We start from the raw sequence: 23,247 nt of genomic DNA, 5'->3' as shown, positions 1-23,247 counted from the left end.
CTGCGACAGCATGTGTGTAGCAATAGATTTCCGCAGACCTGTTCAACAGAAGACGACAGAAAGAGAACACATGTTCGGTGAAATGTCGATGAATTATTGATTTTAACTGTAACGCCTGATAGGGTAATCTATATGGTTCTGTATTCATACTTAGGGTACGACTTCATGAAGCTTATCAAAGAAATGATTCGGTGTCAAATACCACAAGTCAGTTAGCTTTCATATTTTATAAAGGAACAAAGGATTGGTGTAGCCGATTTGTAGAAATTCATAATACATGGAGTAATATCTATCACCAGTGAGTACATCATTTCTAACTGATCATTAAATGTCAATAATGTTAAATTCATGGATAGCTTTTAATGACATTTGTTGCACAAATTAAATTGTTGGTTTTTTTTGTTATAGTCGAAATAATGTTGGTTTCACTCTTTGTTTTCATGTGGTCATATCTTACACATTAATTTTGTATGGCTGTGTAATCGTATAACAGCTAATTAATTTGATACGGCAGTTATTTTTAGCATTGCGTAATGCAAATCTTTGTTCATGTATCTAGTCATTTATTTATGCTCGCGCCTGGTTTGAAAGTCATTAAAGAAACACAAAGCTGTGGAATTAATCCAGGTTTTTCTTCCTTCACAACAGAGACATAACACCCACAGCGGATGTGGACCAATTTCGTAATCTTACTACTCCAAAGATGCTTTCATATTAATATAGTTAAGCTGCCAAGTAAGTTACTTTCAATTCGGACAATAAGCTCACCTAACAATCATCCATGCAAAATATAAATCTACTAAACATTATCACGAATCAAGTTCGGTCTGGTGGAACCAAAAGCTTTTAGCCTTTACAGTAATTAAAGAAGTTGTTATCCATAAATTGTGTCTACTTTGCCAGATTTTTGGTAGACTGGTAACATTAATTCTAGCCATAGAAATTACTTTACATCATGACATGTTAACCAAACATCGAGTCAGCTAATACTCAACACTGAACAAACTAATTTTATTCTCTTATCTATAAAAGTAATTTAAAGTGTGGCATTTATAGGGTTAGTTTTGTCCGTCACTAGCCTTTATTACCAGTCGATAAAATATATCAGATGGCTGAATAGGTTTTGCAATCAGATCTTAAAAACAAGACAATGCTTCTTCACCTGAGACCAGAGTTACACACTAGCTTCCATCTACAAGTTGACCATGATGAATCCTAACAAGCTATAATCAATATCAACCTCCTTCGTGGCGTTACAGCTGATGAATTGGAAGTGATGATGATGATGATGATCTACAATAATCATCAGTCAGGGAGAACGAGGGAAGCAATACAAGGGACATCTGTCACACATTTACACAGTTAAAAGTGACACTAATGACAAACCTAACACCTCGTCCATTGCCTGTAGGATTCATTATCACACTCCAGCTGTCTACACCAGCTATATATTCACACTACAAATCCATACAGGGATTGTTTTTATTAACATTGTTATACGCTGGGTGATAGTTTTCATATGCATTTTCTATCCAATACTCACTATGTTGGATATAAATGGTCGTATCGTCTGAGTCTTCATAATCAAATGATTCAAGAGTCCAGCTGACACACATATCTGATGTTTGTCTTATTTAAAACAAAAATGGCTACACTGGTGCACTAGATCTGAATGGCAAGAGTGAAATACATGCAGTTATCTCCCAATATCTGATACACTTCATAGTACTACAAAATGCTACAACAGCCCTAACCAAAAGTACATTGGTTATTTTGTTTATTGTATAATGCCAAAGTGACCAAGACTTCAGCTTTATGAGACCCGTGAAGATCCGGGGTAGAAGGAGTCTTCAGCAACCCATGCTTGCCATAAAAGGCGACTATACTTGTCATAAGAGTCGACTAACGGGATCGGATGGACCGGCTCACTGACTTGGTTGTTGTATGTCATCGGTCATAATTGCGTGGAAGGATGCTCGTAATGTCAATCACTGGATTGTCTGGTCCAGACGCAATTATTTTCAGACCGCTGTCATATAGCTGGAATATTGCTGAGTGCGTCGTTAAACCAACCAACCAACCAACCAACCAACCAACCAACCAGGTTAATGCAATACTATAATGAAGTATTAAAGCCTCTTTTTTCTTTATGGTCCAGTAATCAGTGTCAATCAACAACGCCTACCTTCAGTCATAACTATGTGAACATGAATTAGGAAGTATAATTCCATTTGCTGCAGACAAGGGGCCATATTATGATCCTATGATCAAGTCATGACAAATCACTGATTAGTATTGTATTGGTTGTTGTTTAACCCAGCAGTATTACAGCCATATGACTGTGCTCAGGGGGCATAGCATGGGTATCAGCCATGGAGTGAGTGAGTGAGTGAGTGAGTGAGTGAGTGAGTGAGTGTGAGTGAGAGAGAGAGAGAATGTGTGTGTGTGTGTGTGTGTGTGTGCGCGTGTGTGCGTGTGCGCGTGTGCGTGTGCGTGTGCGTGTGCGTGTGCGTGTGATTTAACACAGATTTTGACAATATTCCAGCAATATCACGACGGGGGCACCAGAAATCGGGTTGACACATTGTACCATTGTCGGGAATCAAACCCGGGTCTTCGGCGTGACGAGCGAACGCTCTAACAAGGCAACTCGACCGCCCCGTATCAGCCATGTAACAGAAATGGGTAGGATACTACTGTTGTTATCATTATCACAGAGACAGATCAAGGACATTGAAACAGGGGTGAATGAGTGGTGTGGCACACACTACACTCAAGTCTCAAAATGAACAAAATCTCCTGATTGGTTGACACGTAAGGTGAAGAAAGGGAAGGTGTGCACCAGTAGCAGGATAATACACCCATGCATCAGTGGATCAGATTGTTTACTTCTCGATCACAATAGTAAAAAGTACTGAGTAAAAAGTATCGATTCTAACCTTAAATGTATTCCTTAATAAATGTTACACCAAACACTAATTACTAGTGATAAAGTAAATGATTTCATCCATTGCACCATACTTGACACCACCAACAGTAAATTGTTCGTGTGCCAGGTATTTGGCCTTCCTGCCTATGAAAAAAATGGCTTACGCACCACCAAAACAGAGCATGTGAAAGTATCAAGATACATATTGGGTAGTGAGCAAGGTATTGTCCTACGTATCGGATGGCACAGTTGGTGTATCGTCCCAGGTCTAGTGTGCACCCTGCACCCCATCTCTGGATCTGCTATTGACAATCACAAGTTGCCTATTTACACTGTGAATGAACGGATTTGGGTATACACCTGAGTACTTAATGTCTGGAAATGTAACCATTTGAAACCTCCAACTAATGCCACTGGTCTCAAATGAAATTGGAATATCAATTACTCACAGCACCCACAAATCTGAAAACACATAAAGTTATCGCCTAATACAAATACTACAGGCAAAATATGCCCCCGGGTGAACTTCCCTGCATGACATGTCAATCAATCAAAAGAAGTATTTGCTGTGTAACACTGTAACAGTTTTTACATCTGGCAAAGAAAAACTGGATGTGGCATTTTTAATCTGCAATAAAAGAACATGGCCATACATGCCTAAAATCCATAGTTTTTGAACACCCACTTCCCAATTACATATTCCTATCTTTTTCCAGTCAAAATATGCTGCCATTGTCAATCCGTTCGTCACTAATGACATATCTATTCCTAGGATGTCTTTACATTGTGGCTTTGAACATTCTAATGTTTACCTCACGACTTATCAGATAACTGACAGTGAAGAGCATCTGTTGAAAATCTAAAGGCTTTAAAGCGTGATGACTGCCAAAATACAGGAATTATGCTATAATGTAATAGAGGTAATGTATCATAAGGAACTATATCTATTCCACAGGATGTCTTTACAGTGCGTCTTTGAACAATCCAATTTTTACCATCCTGCTACAAATGTTAAATCATCCTGAGGGAGATTGATTTTTCTTCAGTACATGCAACCAATACAGCAATTTTCATAAAGCAAACACCACAAGCGATGCAGGCAGCCTTGGCCAAAGACTTCTTTACTTTCCTGGATTAATTGTGTCATCTTTACAAGCTCATCATTAGCATCAATGGCTGCTAGTTGTCGTGATCCAGCCGAGCAAACAGCTGGCACAACATCTTCCACAATTTGGGCTACTGACAACACTCTCCAAGCAATCAGGAGCAAGATGAATTAGACAGCCATTCCCTTCCACAAACTCCAATTTTTGATAATCAAAGATAATAGGTCTATTAGTGAGAGCTTGATACGAGTCCGCTGGACTAATTGTCATCCCAGAATGTTGGTGAAGACAGCCAGGCAGTCGGACTCACTTTCAAATTCACCCATGATATTACTTCAAAGGTAATGTTCTAATTCAAATGCAACAGTTCCAAGTGGGGAAGAGGCTCCTGCATAACAATACACAGTTTATATGTCCCTTTGTAGTGTTGAATGAATCTCTTTAACTTGTCTTAGCAGGGTTCCACAAGTCGACTTTTTCAAGGCAGTGACACGACAAAAATGTAGCAATGTTACTATACGACTAAAATAGTTATGGATCACTCCATTCTTTCATATTATGATAGTTAATCTGTCCTGCCACGACAGATTAACTACAGTAATATGAAAGAACTGTGCGATACTTACATTTTTTTAAGCAGTATATGATGGTACCAATGAATTGTGAATCATTTGGGAGTTACCTCACTATGAGTGAGTGAGTGAGCGAGGTCTAACGCCGCTTTTAGCAATATTCCAGCAATATCATGGCAGGGGACACCAGAAGTGGGCTTCATACATTGTAGCCATGTGGGGCTTTGAACCCGGGCCTTCAGCGTGATGAGCAACGCTTTAACCACCAGGCTACCCCACCAACCCGAAACCCTGTGGAATATTGAATAACTAAGGTAGGAACCATAATCCACTCTCATATATAATAATCATATACATGAAAAACATAACGTCCAACTAGATCTTAAAGAAAGTCAAATAATCTCCTACAAAACAAACCTAGAAAAGGGGCCATGAAATGGGATCAACATCAATTGTTTTCAAGTATTATTGTCTTGAAATTGAGAAATGTCATGCATACCAGAGGGTGTAAGCCTGTTTTATAGCCACATTGGTCTCTTGCTTTGTGCTAAGATACAACACCCAATAGAAGATGAAAGTCCCTTGGTCATTAAAAGATTTACTGAACACATTATCAGAATTCCTAATTTCCATGCACAAAGGTAATTGTCAAGACTCAATACGGACCTGTGCTTCGAAATATTACTATCAGCAAACCTTAATGCATTCTTTAATAAAATTCATATTTTTCTCACATACTGCATAAAATATTCTCATAAACAACCTCCCATAATCCCCATCAGCAAATTCCTGGGAAATAAAGACCCTATTCTGACCCCTATTCTAGTCCCCCAAACTATTCACTAAGGCCTGTCTCCTCCCAAGGCCTCTTGTCTGAGAAAACCCAAGCCTCTACAAGGGCTGTGGTCAGCCCATGTCCCAAGGCTTGCCTGGATCAGCCTGTCCCCTGTAACCCCTGAGCACAAGCTCATAAATTGTCAGGCCCTTCTTATCAGACAGCCTGGGTATGTGACCCTTTCTACACAAATTACCACCCTCTTAACCCCTGAATGCTCTACACCAGCAGTTGAACGACAGGGAGAGTACCCTTGTAACATGCTCCTTTACTTCCGTCCCCATAGGCCAGATGTTTTATTTACTTCGTTTAAGAACACAACCGACAAAAACATACAGAAACTAGTTTTTAAAAAAATCCAAACTTTTGACAAATTGGGAGGGCTGATTGTTCTAGTTTGTTGTTTAACGCCACACTCAGCAATATTCCAGCCATGTGACGGCGGTCTGTAAATAATCAAGTCTGAACCAGACAATCCACTGATTGACATCATGTGTATCGATCCAAGCAGTTGGAATACGATGGCATGCATCAACCAAGTCAGCGAGCCTGACCACCTGATCCCATTAGTCGCTTCTTACGACAAACATAGTCGCCTTTTACGGCAAGAATGGGTTGCTGAAGACCTATTCTACCCCAGATCTTCATGGGTTGCTGAAGACCTATTCTACCCCGGATCTTCATGGGTTGTTGAAGACCTACTATACCCCGGATCTTCAGTGTTTTACAAAAAGCTGTTGAAATGTAAGAAATGTAAGAAATGGTGAATAATATGTATAAAAATCTTTATACCAAAAAAAACACAATCAGTTATATTTTGGGACAATATTTCCATGATGTCGTGATCTATGAGTTGTTTTTTATTCATTAGTAGCAGTACTAATCAGGAAGTTGAAAATGTATTCTTCTTTTTCCTCCAACGCCTACACTGAATTTTCGTCAAAAATATTTGTCAACCAACTAAAAATATAAGGACTTACAGACGTATACAACACATACACTATAGGTACAATAACATGGACATAAAAAGTCATTTAACCATGACTGATAGCCAAATTGTAACATCAAAAACAGGTACCATACATCACCATGAAAATTAAAATCATGTAACTATCACTGATGGCCAAATTGCAACATTAATACAAAATGTTGAAGAAACATGTAAATTAACCATTGTTCTATATCCCCTGGAACAAACATTGTATTTATCCTTTCTGTGATGATATTCAAGCTATTTTCTTGACAACTGAGATACGAGTTATATCATGTTGTCATAAACCAGTAGCACTTATTCACCTTCCAACATACATATGACACAGATTTATGACAGATAAACACGCCAATAAACTAGTACAAGAAGCATAGGGTGCCCATGCAGGCCAAATTCACCCACTAGCTCTTTATATGCCTCAACATAGCACTTGTGACCTCCACACTCTCAACATAGTTGAGGGCAATGTGTTAACCTAAATCTACAATTACATATAACACATTTGGCGAGCGCAATAAATCTCGTAATGCACCTTTTGCTCTTGGAGTGCCAACTATCTCATGAAAAAGTGCCTCCCAGCATAACACATCCTAACTTTCTCTCCGATCAATATTTTTTACTTTGGACTGTAGTTTGATTTTGTTGTATCAAGCTTAAAACATATCCTGTGCACTGGGGACAATTTCCTTAATGAAACTTCTTTGTCTCTGATGACACAGATGATTAATCGGTAAGCGTGGAACACATTAAGTGATGCATTTATCACACCAATCTTAAATGTTACGACTGTATGGGGCCAGCCACTGCTTATGTATAGAATTGCATGGAAAACATACACGTACAAAAAACATTGACATTTTCGCTAAATGGACTCCGTTCTGAACTGATGTCAAAGACAAACAATACTTAGTATGATATGTAGGTTATCTAATTATATCTGTTTATCAAATCCCGGACACATATATTCTTCAGTTATCTAATGGTTCATAAACAATTCTTAGGAGATACATTTTAATTCAGCTGATGTAAGTCAAATTGCTAAACACTCAAATATTCAATTCTTGAAATTTAATTTTTTATTTATTTAAAAAAAAAATCGATCTGATTTTACGTGCCTTAATCAATTAACTTCATTGTACTAAGCAAACATCACTAATTCTCAAAACAGACACCAGTTAAATTCAAAACTACAATAAAAAAACAAACACTTTTTAAATTTAAAAATGAAAGTTATAAAGGGTCTATTTCATGATCCCAACATTGAAGTTAACAGATTAAGGATACCCTTTGATTAAAATACTATACCAAAATTCCTCAAGAAACACAAAACCTGATTTTAAAAACAGAAAATCTCTTATATCCCCAAGAGTTACAACAAATGAGAAAATTGGGATCGGTATTCTTGAAATATTCCTCTCTCCCTAGTATCTTCCTCCTCTGCTATTCATCCCGTTGACCTACTTCCCCCAGTGTTATCAACACCTGTCATTTGCTATTCACATTGTCACTCCATTCCATCCTGATAACTCCTCACAGAAACCATGTCACTACACTAACAGCGAGTCTATTCCACCTTCAGCTCCACAACCCCCTTCCAAGTCACATTTCATCACATCCAGTACCGATGTCAAACTGTTCCTTTCCTCGGCTTCTAAATGTGAGCCCATTATTTGAACCCCCCCATATGCCCCTTCCTCCGGGAACTGCACTCAGCTACCCCCTGTAAACACCTGCACCACACATGACCTACAATATCAATGTCAAATTATCACATCTACTTGGGCACACTTAGTCATAACACCATATGACCACAATGAACTGTCACACTGTCCAACCGGCTTCCTCCCGAAGACCAAGGGGAACTCACCTGCCCCGTATGCCGACTGCACACACAAAATTATCCCCGCCTCATCTCGACTCCATCCCTGGCTGCCGTAACACTTTTAATCTGTCGGGTGGCAAAAAGTCTGTTGGGAAATAAGTACCAGGAGTCCTTTACGACATCGAGTGATCACATGGTCCACCTTTTGTCAATAAACAAAGGAACGAGGGAGAGGACACAGGTTACACCAATAGCCCGACTTGCAAGCAACAAAACCAAGCCAGCATAAATCACACCAGCAACAGATTGGTACACTTCTGTACAGTTGTATTCTACTCATATCAATAAACACCACTATCTCAACACACGAACCCAGGCTATTTATAGAACCTTGTTCCATTGACTCTCTGGATAGGGTTTGTGAGCTTGAGGTCACAGAGATGACCCCAGCAAGCGAGGAATATACTCGCTCCCCCTCCTAATAGGCTGGGTGCTTTCACAGGGGCAGGTCACCAGTTTATACAGATATACGCTGTCTTTGAAAAGCCAGGCAGACGGCATATACCTTGCCTTTCAAAGGGTCTATTCACCACGAACATAAAGCTGGGCCAGGCTTAGTGTTGGGACGACACTCCGAATTCCTCTACTGTATTTTACAGGTTAAAAACACAGTCAGTGAAGAGTGGAGTGGTTTGTGGAAGATGAATAAATTTAATGGGGTGGAGGTATGAGAGACGACAGGCCATGTTACAACAGTTTACATGCTTCAACGACCTCTGTAGGAGCTCAATGCAACTTTGGGTGCTATCGTCAGTAATGATGGCTTATTTGGATCAAGATCATAAAGACACAATTTGTGCTTAGCTGCCTGTACGTCCGCACACATACTTACCTATTCATTCCTCCACGCTGCTATTACCCTAATGTATGTATTAATATCATGCATTGCTAATTTCTGCCTCCACATACACTCGATCTTACAACCGTTAAACCTGGCTAGGCACTCCATTGTTAGGTCAGGTGCTTACCAACAACTTGTGATAAGACACCACAGATAGAAAGAGGGATTTTTGTATGAGCATTCATTCCCTGCAACAAACAAGGTGCCTTCTTGAAAACTAATGATACTTGTTGTTGAGCATACAATATCTTATAGAAAATACAAAATTAAATCATAATATAGTTTCATATTCAGTTTTTTAGCTCTGTTATGTACAATGAGAAAAAGAAATATTGGTAACTTTTCTCTGTCCAAAAATTAGTACATGACAAGGGCAGGTAACTCTAGTTACATTTCAAGGATGGTTAAAGTATTTTGATGGTGGTATTTTAAATGGCGGAAAAGAAAAGTAAAAGAAATTTAACATCTTATCAGGGTTTTATCAATTAATGAAATGGTTAATAATTTTTCTAATAAGATGGTATGCAAATAATTGAAATTTACATTAAGACACTTTCGCTTATGTTTGATCATACTTGTTAAATGATAAACCACAAATAACGATATGTGCTGAATAGATACTGTTTGACCAAAGAAGACCAAATACACTGAACAAAATGGGCTGGTCCATCTCAGGACCAAATGGGTGGATACCCTACTCAGAAACAGTATCCTGACCAAGAGCCGACCAGTCCTTGGTTTATACCCATGATGCCGAGCGCCAGGCAGGGTGACAACAAGTACCATTTTATCGTATGACGGGGCAGGGGTTCAACCACTGACCTACTGCTCTCCGGGCAGATGCTCTATGCACTAGAACACAGAGGCAGCCTTGGAAATAAACCAGAATGGTTGTATGCCTTCCAGACTTGCATCTAACATATTTTACAGAGAAAACAGTTGTTAAATTATAGTTAAAGAATATAATAAAAAGGAGCCCAGAGACTTTCTTCATTTTCAGATGATACAGCAGTAATCTAGACTTGACAAACATTATAGACTTGCATGGGCTGTATTGGATCATTTGATTCAGGGTCTGTGTGACAGACTATATGCCTTCCCACCACTGATACAAACTGGCCTGCACAGGAGACTGTGAGTAGATGAAGGTCTGAATGGCCAGACCGATGGCATTACTGGTTGTCTAAACAGGCAACAGAAAGTTCAATAACACCAATAATTACTGGACAGAAATAGTTGCTGAAGACCAGTTATTAAACACAGAATCAATTTGATGAATTAACTCCACATCACTGGACATTGATGGATTTGGAATTGTCATGTTCTGTATTGATGTTTGTGTTTTCATCATTGTTCTAAATGGGAGAAAATCTGATAAAAGTGACTTTTTCTTTTAAAACATAGATACATTTTACCTTTCCAGTTAGATAGCCAGATATGACAAAATTGGTAGGAATTTCTTTATAAGAAAAAGAAAAGAGAAAAAAAGGACTTAAATTGTCAGACCAATACTAAACTCTCCCAATGACCATTTTAGCAATAAATGAGGAAATAAGGATATGGACAAGATAATACTACTGTGTAGAAATCCCAGTTCTTGGACAATTACACAAATCTTTTAAAAATTCACTAATGGTGACTATAGGCCAATATTCAAGTGAGCACTGAAACTTAATCTGGTACACATCCGCAATAGACCATAATTGACAGGCGGCAGAACGCTGCCATGCCAGCTCGCTGGGAGCCTGCCTCACTCTCCCCCAGGCGTTCTTCGCTGTGGAGGAGTGGATATTGGCGACACCAAGGAAATGAACGAGGATCGGGGAGGAGAATGACAGTGGATTGCGTGTCGCTAATCAATATCACAATGAGTGACGCACATAGCGTCAATGTCAAACAGTAATATCTATGGCTAGTCCTTCAAGCCAAGATGCAAAAACAATCAGTGTTGGTCCCCGTACAGACAATTAGCCTATATCTATGCTTGCATTGACCTGATTGGTCCATCGCTGTGGGTCAGAGGCCAGACAGGTCTTCATAAAAGGATCCATGTTATTTCGATTGGAACCGAAATCCACTATCTTTATGGAAGGAATATGTGACATTAGTGAGCAGACTATTAGTCGCTTGAAATTACTGTTTAGTTTAGGAAAGCAAATGTCGCATGAAGACTGTGAAGTGGTCCTAAGCGTACAATCAAGTCCTCCGTATGGAGAGTTTTTCAATTTCAGGGAGCCAACGTTACCTTCGGAACAGTTACGGGAGTACTAAAGGATGGCTTTCGGAGAGTAAAACGTAATTGCTCTTAGCACTGCATACCAAATTAGACTGTGTGTCACTGGGGGGCTAGGTAATACCTCAATGGAGTAATACTTTTTTTTTAATCCAGAGAATGAGTAATAGACAAAATTACAATTCTTGATTTGACCAAATGATTAGAATGAAATGAGAGTGATTGAGTGAGAGAGGGGAAGTGAGAATTCATAGAGGAAGGAGAAATGAATGAGTGAAAGAGGGAGGCTGTAAAGTGAGGAAGTGAATGTGCAAAAGTGTGAGTCAAGAGTGATTGAGTGAATGAGGGAGGGAGTGAAAGAAAAGGATGAGCGAGTGGTAATGAGTGAATGAGTGAAGGAGGGGAAGAGAACAGTGAGAAAAGGGAAGGCAAGAGTGGGAGGGGGAGAGGGAGGGAGAGAAAGAGAGTGGGGTAGAAGGTAGGGGAGAGGGAGGGGTTAGGGAGTAGGAGAAGGAGGGGGAGAGGGAGGGAGAGAAAGAGTGAGGGGTAGAAGGTAGGGGAGAGGGAGGGGTTAGGGAGTAGGAGAAGGAGGGGGAGAGGGAGGGAGAGAAAGAGTGTGGGGTAGAAGGTAGGGGAGAGGGAGGGGTTAGGGAGTAGGAGAAGGAGGGGGAGAGGGAGGGAGAGAAAGAGTGTGGGGTAGAAGGTAGGGGAGAGGGAGGGGTTAGGGAGTAGGAGAAGGAGGGGGGAGGGAGGGAGAGAGCAAGAGGGAGGGAGTTAGAGAAGGGGAGGGAGTGAAGGTGGGACAGAGGGATGGGAAGAGTGAGGAGAGGGAGGGGTGAGGGAGAAGGAGTGGGAGTGAGGGAGAGTGTGGGGGAGATGGGGGGTGGTGGTGGTGTTGGAGTAAAGGAGTGAGTTAGAAAAGGAGAGGGAGGGAATCCAATCCAAAATGTCTTTGCAATATTAACTACAGCTATTGACGCCGTCAAGCTAAACACTCTCGACCTACTGAGCAATACTGACAGGCAAGTACAATTATGCAGTCTTGATGTCCATGAAGAGTTAAAAATCCTCCAGAAATTGAAAACAACCTTTGAAACATAATTACCTGGACCTGATACACAATATTTCGTAAGTTCATTTCCTCCGCCATTTTGGTTGGATGTTAAAACACAGACTGGTTGTCAGGTAGGGATTACCAATGAGTGTGACAACATGCATGAATAATTCATTGACATTCAAGGTTCTCAATTTATTAGGAAAAAGCATTTGTGATGAAAAAGTCAAGACAGTCTTCAAGCAAGGCTATGGCTTCTTGTAAAGGAGGAGTGCATTATTGGATGCACATTGAGATCCAACGGCAGATGAATGCAAATAAGTTGTCAAGAACTTTCTGTTAGTTGTCAATTCATCTTCATGGAGAACATGTCACCAAGTTACTTAGCTTTGCAATTTTTTTACACTTTGCCTCCACGATCACATCCAAATGTACAATGTGAAAATGTTGAGGATACGTCAAACATGGTGCATGACCACCCTCTTCTGGGTCCTAATATACTACTCCAACAGGTTAAAAAACACCACAGTTCTTTCATGACAGATTAACAATAGTCATATGAAAAACACACACCAGGTGTTCTTTACTTCTTTTGTTTGTTGTTTAAACCCACACAGCAATATTCCAGCTATATGACGGATGTTCGAAAATAATCAAGCCTGGACCAAACAATCTTGTGAATGACAGAGAATCGATCAAGATATTTGGGAAATTATCATGACATAACCTTTATACTAACTTTTCACATAATAATTACATCCACAGCAAGTGCTTTTAAAAGTTATCATGGTGTAACATTTATACAAAATTTCATATAATCATAGAACAGCAAGTAATACATATTACGATCCAGGAAAAATGCAGATACAAAATATTAGTAGCTTCTATAAGAGCTTTTTAGATAGATACTAGCCTAAGGTTACGAGAACCCATCTCCTAGACAATAAGATAAAAGTTATGTCAACATAGTTTTATAGATTGCCTTGAACTATCTTATTTTATAGATTGCCTTGAACTATCTTATTTAAGTAAATCTGCCATCACCTATATTAGAATCGCATTGAGCAAATACTTCAATTTTAGACTAATTAAGGATTAGCCCCATACAAGCCTGTCTATTGGGTACCGTCTATTGTGATACCATAATCTGTTTCCAAGCACCCAATAAATATGTCAACAAGATTAGTGCCAGTCCATCAGGATTAAGTATTCCCCTCTGTCCAGCTATTCATTAACTGTAGGGCACATCCCATTGTGTATCAACAACCAATCATACTCCTTTTTATTGTTCTAAATTTTAGTTAAATACACAGAGAAGCAAGATGTTAGGCTGAAGAAGTTTGGGGCCCGAACCAAGCAGACCTCTCACACTGGGCCCAGAGGGTTGAACCGACTCTGCAGCATCCACAGCTATAGTTAAGAAATTGTTTGTTGTTCTTGTCAATATAATCATAATGTCTCTTGTGACACAAGCAGTAATTCCCCAAGAAAACTAGCACACTATTCAGGAGGTTCTGAACATCAGAACAGAACCATAATAATTTCATGACATGCATCAACCATGTCATCAAGCCTCACCACCAGATCCCATGAAGTCCCCTCATGACAAGCATGGGTTGATGACGATCAATTCTAGCCCGGACATTCACAGAAGTAGCACATGTCCTTCAGTACAAACCTAGGAATATCAGAGTTCATCCTCACGCAGCAAAACACTGGTGTTGAGATATTGTGTCCAAGTTATTCCAGACCAGTTGCCATCCTATTGGGACAAGCATATTTGACAGTGTTCTTGCCCTAAGACACATTAACATTTCTCCTACTTACACCCCCTGAGCATTGTCTAAGACACACTATGGAAGTTAGAGTGGCTCTTCACTGTGCTCAAAGATGGAGATAGTGTTGGTACATATTTCAGGCACTAGGCCACAAGATGCCTACTTTTAGCCTCTTCTGTCGACACTCATGGAAGGTAGGACATATTTATCCTTGAAGCTCTAAACTGGAACACAAGATCTTTTTTATGGAGGATCCTAACAGAAGAAGATTCCTGGAAATGTCACCACATAAGAATAACTGTATTCAGTGATGAATATGGTTGCTGCTACAGGCTGTGCTCCTTGTGGGCATGTTTGGCAATACTGCTTCAACAGGTGAACTATCTCCCCACACTGGACGAGCACACCATAAGGAACATCAATATCGCTTGATGTTCCTGTCAACAATGTACTCTGGGCATCACCGAACACAACCATGATAGGCAGTGTGTAAAGTGAGTGAGGGAGTTGTGTTTAACGCCGCTTTTAACAATATTCCAGTTATATCGCGGCTTGTCAGCTTAATGTGGGAGGAAAGCCCGATGTGATGCAGGTTTCAGACGTTTACCACTTCAGTGAAACCCACGAGCACGGGTATGGTAATGACAAACCTAGAAACATAATTGGGGCGAACCGGCATTTGAACCCACAATCATAGGTTTCTGGCATGCCCAAGGGACGCAACTCTGCAAAGCGAATTGCTGCGCCTTAGACGACTGGGCCACCCCTGCCCCCTTGTAGGAAAAGGGGGAGATGGGGTGGGATGAGTGGACTAGAATACCAACATCTAGAACACTGTTTGTTCGTTGTTTAAAGCACTCAGCAATATTCCAGCTATACAACAGCAATCTGTAAATAATTGAGTCTGGACCAGACAATCCAGTGATTGACATCATGAGCATCGATCCATGCAATTGGGATACGATGACATGCATCAACCAAGTCAGCAAGTCTGACCACCTGATCCTGATCGTTGCCTCAAGCACAGTCACCTTTTACGGCAAGCATGGGTTGCTGCAGACCTATTCTACCCTGATCTCAAGAACACTGTCCTTGCCATCTTGGAACATGACTATCGTCGGCTGTATGGCGGCCACAATACTAGCAACATCAAGAATATCAATATAGCTGTTTTAACCTTCTCAGAGTGTAATTGATCATTTTAGTAAGGGCCTCTTGAAAGTGTATGATCAACAAGTTCTGTCTATAACATGCAATGGTTCCAATGCCATCAGCTTCAGTAGGAATGCACCAATGTGTCCCATGAACCTACGATTCACACCGACTTGAAAAGTGTGTATTGTGCAGTGACTTACAGGAGCCCCTCCGTCCAGAGGGGGCAACAGCATGCATGTATCAACAACAAACAGAACTAAATTATAGGTGAAAATCAAGAATGGTGCAGAAAGACCAAGGATCATGATAGGGGCTCATCCAGTATTCAAATATATGATGAGCAAATCCTGGCACAAACAGGGGAGGCAACTCTGCAGAGCGACTTGTAGCACCTTATTTCATTGGGTCACCCAGGTTCCTGTCTGACAAAGTGATAGTAGCAATGCAACTATCATAACTACCATATCTAAACATAGCCTTACTGTGGTCGTAGGGCTATCATCACTGTGACTTTTAAGAATGGCACAACAATTTATTTCTTTAATCTAAACTGAAAATACATGTACTGTAAGCCTTACATGATATCTTTAACTCGTTTTGTCATCATTCAGAGTGGAGGCGGGAAGACACAGTAGAATGTTTATGTAAATATTGTGTAAATTTTGGATTGGATTTTGTCGAAAATGAATACCATTTCTTGTTAGTATGCCAACAATATTCAGAATCACAAACTCGCTATCTTGATACCCATCGTTTCACTAATCCATCTAGCAATTTTGTAAATTTAATGTCTTCAAATCGTAAACTTTCAATTAATCAATTGTCTCTATATAATTATATATCATGCTATGAAACTCAAATGTTTACTTAGTTATATGTATATATTCATTGATATGCCAAATATCATGATTTTGTATGACTATGGGCCTGTTGCCTTGGAACCTCTGAAAAAACTCTCGATATCGCTTTAGGAAACAGACCCCATACCTCTAGCAGCAACAAAGAAGGAATTGTACGCCATGTTATCGAAGTCCTATCAGCTTTTGAAAATTTGATACACAACATCAATAGTCTATACACAAATCATCCCATGCAAATAATTAACATGTCTGAATAGCTATTTTAAATGGCCATTCACACATTTGAATATTAATTAATAATGACCATAAAAGGAAAAGCAAATACCAACACTATTCCATGTCAGCCATTAATCTCAGAATTCAAAATACGACCATGACATCTCTGCTTATCAGTTTGTTTTTCAAACTGTTCAATACCATGAAACAGAAGAGTACTGCAATCAGAGTACATGCACCTCTGCTTCCATATGCCACCTGTAATAGAGACACACATGCCCTGTATATAAAACTTTAAAGGAATGCTGAACCTACCATCGAAGTACCAGTAGTTGTTGTTGAGTGCATCCTGCCCCACTTCAACTGGCCTCTGCAACAGATGGAGACAATGGGAATGTAGAACACTGTATAACACTGATGTCTAATATCAATATTCATATCAATGGAGGATTAAAGCCACTAAGAACATCTCGGAAGGCCATGCATACACATTCAGTTTAAATGTGTCAAAATGTAGTCAGTGTGGAGGATCTATCATATTTATACACCACTGATCCAGGACAGTTGAGGATATTTCCTTGCATATGACTGAGACAAGTGGCACAGCTTATATCCATGCATTAGATTCACTTAAGGAGCATTAAATCTGAGTTCATATCAATTGACATCGCTTTAGTAATATTTTTAAAGCTCTATTTTATAAAAGGGTATTGATTCTATGAATGTCTGTGTTAAAGGAACACTACATGTTTCTTGTATAAATATACTTGTTTTTAACAAGATCTTAATTCATTTTTGGTTTCATAAATAGAAAAAAGTAGCGATTGATGAAAAGTTTGTGTTGCGATACTTTTTCCCATGAGTATACTGTCATGTGATGCATCCATACAAAGATATGGACTTGTGACATGGCATGAAAATGAACTACTGCCATTAACATTGACATATTTTTGGTGGGCCTCTAATATCCCCTTTGGAGGAATTCATCCCCTTATAATGAGGTATCAATTTTAGCATCAGGTTTACAGATCGTATTACATACTTGTCACGACCTTACTTTCAAGATACATATCTTATCCCAATGTATATCGTTACAGCTCTATAAACAGAGTCAGGTCCCGATCATATCCATGTTCCAGCACAGGTATACCTCAAACAATTATCGAAGACATTTTAAAAATTCATAAATTGATTTGGTTGGTTGGTTTGTTGTTTAACGCCGCACTCAGCAATATTCCAGCTATATGATGGCGGTCTGTAAATAATCGAGTCTGGACCAGACAAACCAGTGATTAATATCATGAGCATCGATCAACGCAATGACATGCATCAACCAAGTCAGCAAAACCTGACCACCCGATCCCATTAGTCGCCTTTTACCACAAGCATAGTCGCCTTTTACGGCAAGCATGGGTTGCTGAAGATCTATTCTACTCCGGATCTTCACCGGTCTCATAAATTGAACATAAATGTACTATATACATACAGTGACACAAAAATGACAGCATTGCCATTTCTTAACACCTGGTGTCCCGTGATTGAAACTCTGCAGTATAACATACAGGTGCACACCAGAAGATTCACAAGTCTGTAGCTCATGGCCAGCAGTGGATGAATATAGGAACAAATACATATATGTCAGGACTAGCAAACGTATCCTGACATTTAAGGAAAATCAGAGCTATTTCAGGGTATGTGATAACACCATTTCAGAATATATGGTTCCACTATTTCCGTTTCGGTATAAATAAGCACAATTCTGGAATCAGGCATGCTATTTCGGAATCATCTGTTATAAATTCTTCACTATTTACACACAAGGTCTACGAGGGTCTGGTGACAGTTTCCATAATTGAGCTCTAACCCAGTATATATATTTAGAAAAGGAAATGCCATTTCTCCTGTACTTATACAGTGATATACAACAGGATCTGACCTGTACCGGCGACTGATATCACAGCCTGTCATTGGTGAGGAAACACAATCCCAACATTTTGTTTGTTTGTTGTTTATGACACATTCAGCAATATTCCAGTTATATGACGCTGGTCTGTAAATAATCTGGACCAGACAATCCAGTGATTGATATTATGAGCTTCGATCCAAGGAATACAATGACATCAACCAGGTCAGCGAGACTGACCACCCAACCCTGTAAGTCGCCTATTCTGACCCAGATCTGTACGATCCCAACAGAATGTTTCTAGATTTGTGAGCCTCACACCAGTGGGTTTCACCAAAGCGGGAATCGTACAGAACCTGCCTTAAATTGAGCTTTCCTTTCATTTCAAGATGACACACCGGGACATAAAGCAACTCAAGGTGATGTGGATGTCTTAACATTTTGGGGGGAATGGTTGGGCCAGTCGTCTAAGGCGCAGCGACTCGCTGTGCACAGTTGCGTCCCTTGGGCATGCCAGAAACCTATGATTGTGTGTTCCAATCCCATTTCGCACCGATTATGTTTCTAGGTTTGTCATTACCATACCCGTGCTCGTGGGTTTCACCTGCATCGCTCCCACATTAAGCTGACACGCCGTGATATAACTGGAATACTGTTAAAAGCGGCGTTAAACCCAACTCACTCACTCACTTAACATTTTGGTAAAACAGCATATTCTACTCCTGCAGTACTCTACTGAACATGGGATGCACATGAACCTTCAAACGCTTGCTGTACACAAATGGGATACGATAACATGCATCAACAAAGTCAGTGAGCCTGACCACCCGAAACCGTCAGTCGCCTCTTACGACAAGCATGGGTTGCTGAACACCTTTTCTACCCTAGATCTTCACAGGTCTATTTAAACATTGAATTTGAACATTGCATTGAATGCAATAATGTTAAACTAGGCAAAAAAGTCTGTTCTTCCATATTGGTCCTGTTCTCAGTGAAACACAAGCAACCTCTACCAAAGCTATCATTAGTTTTAACAATAATAGCGTGACTTGGGAAATGTTTAATTCTAATTTGGAAATGTTTTACTGACATTTGCTGCAGACTTTCACTGAGCAGGTCTAATCACTTAGTGAGTATTATTTTATGCCGCTTTTAGCAATATTCCAGCAAATATCACGGCAGGAACACCAGAAATAAGCTTCACACATTGAACCCCATGTGGGAAATCGAACCCAGGTATTCGGCGTGACAAGCGAACACTTTAACCACTGGGCTACCCCACCGCCCCTGAGCAGGCCCAGACACATCCATGTATCAGCATCGTACTCTCAGGGTATGATGGCACACAGTGAACCACATCACAGAGCCCGAACTCACTTCAAACTCGTAACTCCTTACAACATGTAATACAGTGCTGGGAACCATGTCCAACCTGGCTCCCTTTGCGTGGCAAACAAAACAATAGAAATTACTGCATATTTCATGATGCAGTTTGTCTACCGACTCCACAAATTTATCTGTACATAACTGTGCATATGCTTTTTTGCAGTTATTGATGTTACAAACATTTATGCTGTTTCCAGAATTAATCAGTTATGCTCTAATTCTGTCATTTTCCTGCCAATATATTCAATATTAATTTATATGCATAATGGTAAATAGGCAGAGCAAAGCAAAGTTATGTACATCCCCATATCCCAATATATTTCTTAATGACAACACCATAAATGACTTTTCATTTTGTTCCAGAAGTAAGCCCAGTTTCCAGTCTTAGTTGACCACCCTTTTTACCATCTACCAATGAAAAAAGGGGAAATTATAGAAATAAATTTATCTTCATAAATGCCAAGACACAAGTAGACTAAGTATCCAAAATTAAGATATTTGAACAGTTAGTCAGTTGAATTGTGATAGCTGCACAGAAAATAGGAGAAAGTTTGTTAATACTAGCCAGTTTGGTTCTAAAAGTGAGTGAGTATGGTTTACTGTCACTTTAAGCAGTATTCCACCAATATCACTGTGGGGGACACCACAAATTGGCTGCACACATTGTACCCATGAATCAAACCCGGGTCTTCGGCGTGACGAGTGATCGCTTTTACCACTACGCTACCCCATCACAGATGGATTTAAGAGAGAGTACATGTTAATAGTTCTGTTCCATGAGTGAGTACCAAGTTTTCAAACAACCTCTTCTGACACACGCTACCTAACAAAATTGTGGAATTCAGAAAAGTATACAGTCAGGAAAAAAACTTTCTTGGTTTACTGAAATACTCAGATGTTCCTGATTCCTAGAAATAATAGTTTAGATCCATCACAACTAATGTTCAATGCAATATATATGACACATCACCACCAGAAAATAATCAGTCTTGATTATCTGCCCAAACAGATTTCATTTTGGGTGCAAAAGGCAAAATAGTGGTGAAAATATATGTATGGATCACTGACAGTGAATGATGACACCAGGTGCCCGCCAACTCAGCCACACTAGCCATCCAATCCCCATCTTTACAGCATCCTGTTGTGTTAGCCCCACTCATGGTCTCGCTCGTTCACTCACTTTCCCCAGTACCACGGTCCAAATCTCCCAACAATCTATCGGTTTCACTCCAAGCAGACGGCAACGATTCGAACAAAAAATGACTCTCTCACAGTCTCATCAGTTGCAAAAACCAAACAATCTCAACAGGTTTCCCTCAGTCGGCCAAAAATTGTAAACAATATCACTCACTTACTTTCACCAGTCACATAGGCCAAATCTCCCAACAATCTCAATAGGTTTCCCTCAGACGGCCAAAAATTTTAAACAATATCACTCACTTACTTTCACCAGTCACATAGGCCAAATCTCCCAACAATCTCAATAGGTTTCACTACAAGCAGACGGCCAAGATTCGAAAAAACAACATTGCTCCAATGGCATTAAATGTCCTCAACCCAAAAGACCCTGACAAAGAGGAGGTGTGCTAATTATTGATGGATCTTGTGTAGAATTACATGAGGGTTCTTTTGCCCGCATCACTCCCTTGATAATTGTCCCTAACAATGCTTTTGCACCTGCCTGGCCAAGCTAAAGCTGATATTATCAAATATTATACGAATAATTTTTTCAGGTTTGCCATGATACTGTTCAAATAAAAGACAATGTTATACTGCTCCCTGGTCAAATGTTTTACGAATCATGGTAGTTATTAAGACAAAAATTCTAAAACTTGGTTCTGATATAAACAGTGTTAACTCAGGCCTCAAAGTTGCGACTAAACAACCGCCAATTCGACCTAAATTGTCTACTCTCTAAAATTCAGAGGTGGCAAAATGACTACCTTGAAAATATCTTGTGGCGACTAAATTCTATTACTTCACATTTGAAGACACAAAAATAAATAACAGCTGAACGTGGAAAACATGTCTGCTTATGATTGTACTTGCCTATAAGTCCTCCTGAAGTCAACAATGAACAGAAATACATAAATATTAATGTAATTATTATTTTATTTTGTTGACAATGCTCATTGGATTAGTAAGGATATATCTTAATAATCTAGTAGCATAAATTGCATCATTGTTTAAGTCACAAACAACAATAATCAAGAACAGTTTCCACAAATATACAATTTCAAGACAAGTGCTATGACTTGTACATATTATGATAGATATTTGATAAAAGATAATTTCAAATGCTTTTGGCTACCTACAATATTGGCATGACTTCTTGATTTTACCACTGGCCACCTGGAAACAAATGCTTGTAGCCATATATGGCTACTTCGTAAAAATTTAAATTTTGAGGCCTGTTAACACCAAATAATAAATTAATCATAATACTATAATAATATTAATATTTTGTTATTTAATCCACAATTTTCTCATGACAAAAGGGCTGTATACAAAATTTAACAAGCTTCAAAACAATGGACGCTTTCAGACTGACAGGTGTGACTGTCGTAAGTATACATTAAATGGTCTTGGCACTATGATAGAGCATGGCCATGTAACAGAAGAACTGAAGAGAGATGGCAATATGACATAAACAATATTTTGAAATATCTACGTTGGAGATATTACTTGAGTCAAAGTGATTCAGTAATATTTCATACAATATCTTGACTTTGTCCCACGAAGCGACCTTAGCGCTAAGTGAGTGAGTATGGTTTTACGCCGCTTTTAGCAATATTACGGAGGGGGAAAACAAGAAATGGGCTTCACACATTGTATCCATGTTGGGAATCGAACCAGGGTCTTTGGCGTGACGAGCGAATTCTTTAACCACAAACCTTAGTGTTAAGATGTACGTAACACCCATATTTTATCATAGGCTTACGATAGTCGTACTGCTACGATTGCTTAGGGGAACGGGACACGGTGACAATGTAAAAATGTATGGCTTTATATTCTGGACACATAAACACATAAACAAGCATCCATTATGTTTTCACAAATAATGCTTTTAAGGGATTAACTTGTATTACAAATAAAGCAGGCAAAGCTGAACATTAAGATATTGCAATTTACAGCTTGTACTTGTATTTAGCCAATGTCCTTGATAAATCAATACAATGTCAGAATCACAAAATTAATAGAAAATGACAATGCAGGTCCAACTTTCTCCCTCGGTCAATATCTCATTATACCAGTGATAAAGGATGTGTGACCACTTCAGTATGACTTAACAATAGTGCCCCTATAACTGAACACATAGGACATCGAAATATTTTACTAATGATTAAAAAATCAATCTAAAATATCAACACTGAAAAATATCACGACACGCAATGATACTGTGTAAAAATGACCAATAAAATTAATACTGCATAATTAAAAAGCAAGAATTAATCTGATTTTCCTGGAAAGGGAAGCCAAATCGATACAAACAGATTAACAAGATA

At 39.3% G+C, this 23,247-nt stretch overlaps 1 protein-coding gene across 8 annotated transcripts in view; it reads right to left on the bottom strand.

Moving 5' to 3' along the window:
• LOC139462534 (B-cell CLL/lymphoma 9 protein-like) overlaps positions 1 to 23,247 on the bottom strand; it is a 144,758-nt gene that overhangs the window by 26,610 nt on the left and 94,901 nt on the right. For 7 of the 8 annotated variants that reach the window (XM_071244322.1, XM_071244323.1, XM_071244324.1 and 4 more), the window contains one exon: positions 16,768 to 16,822. In XM_071244322.1, coding sequence (XP_071100423.1) covers positions 16,768 to 16,822 — 55 coding nt within the window. Of the gene's footprint in view, positions 1 to 8,300; positions 8,376 to 16,767; positions 16,823 to 23,247 lie in introns of those variants that run through there. The other variant, XM_071244330.1, reaches the window with a different exon arrangement.

This window comes from Haliotis cracherodii, unplaced genomic scaffold (assembly GCF_022045235.1).
Source record: "Haliotis cracherodii isolate W230 unplaced genomic scaffold, xgHalCrac1.p SCAF_15, whole genome shotgun sequence".
NCBI lineage: Eukaryota > Metazoa > Mollusca > Gastropoda > Lepetellida > Haliotidae > Haliotis > Haliotis cracherodii.
Note: the sequence above shows the minus strand (reverse complement) of the source record. Positions and strands in the feature narration are given on the sequence as shown.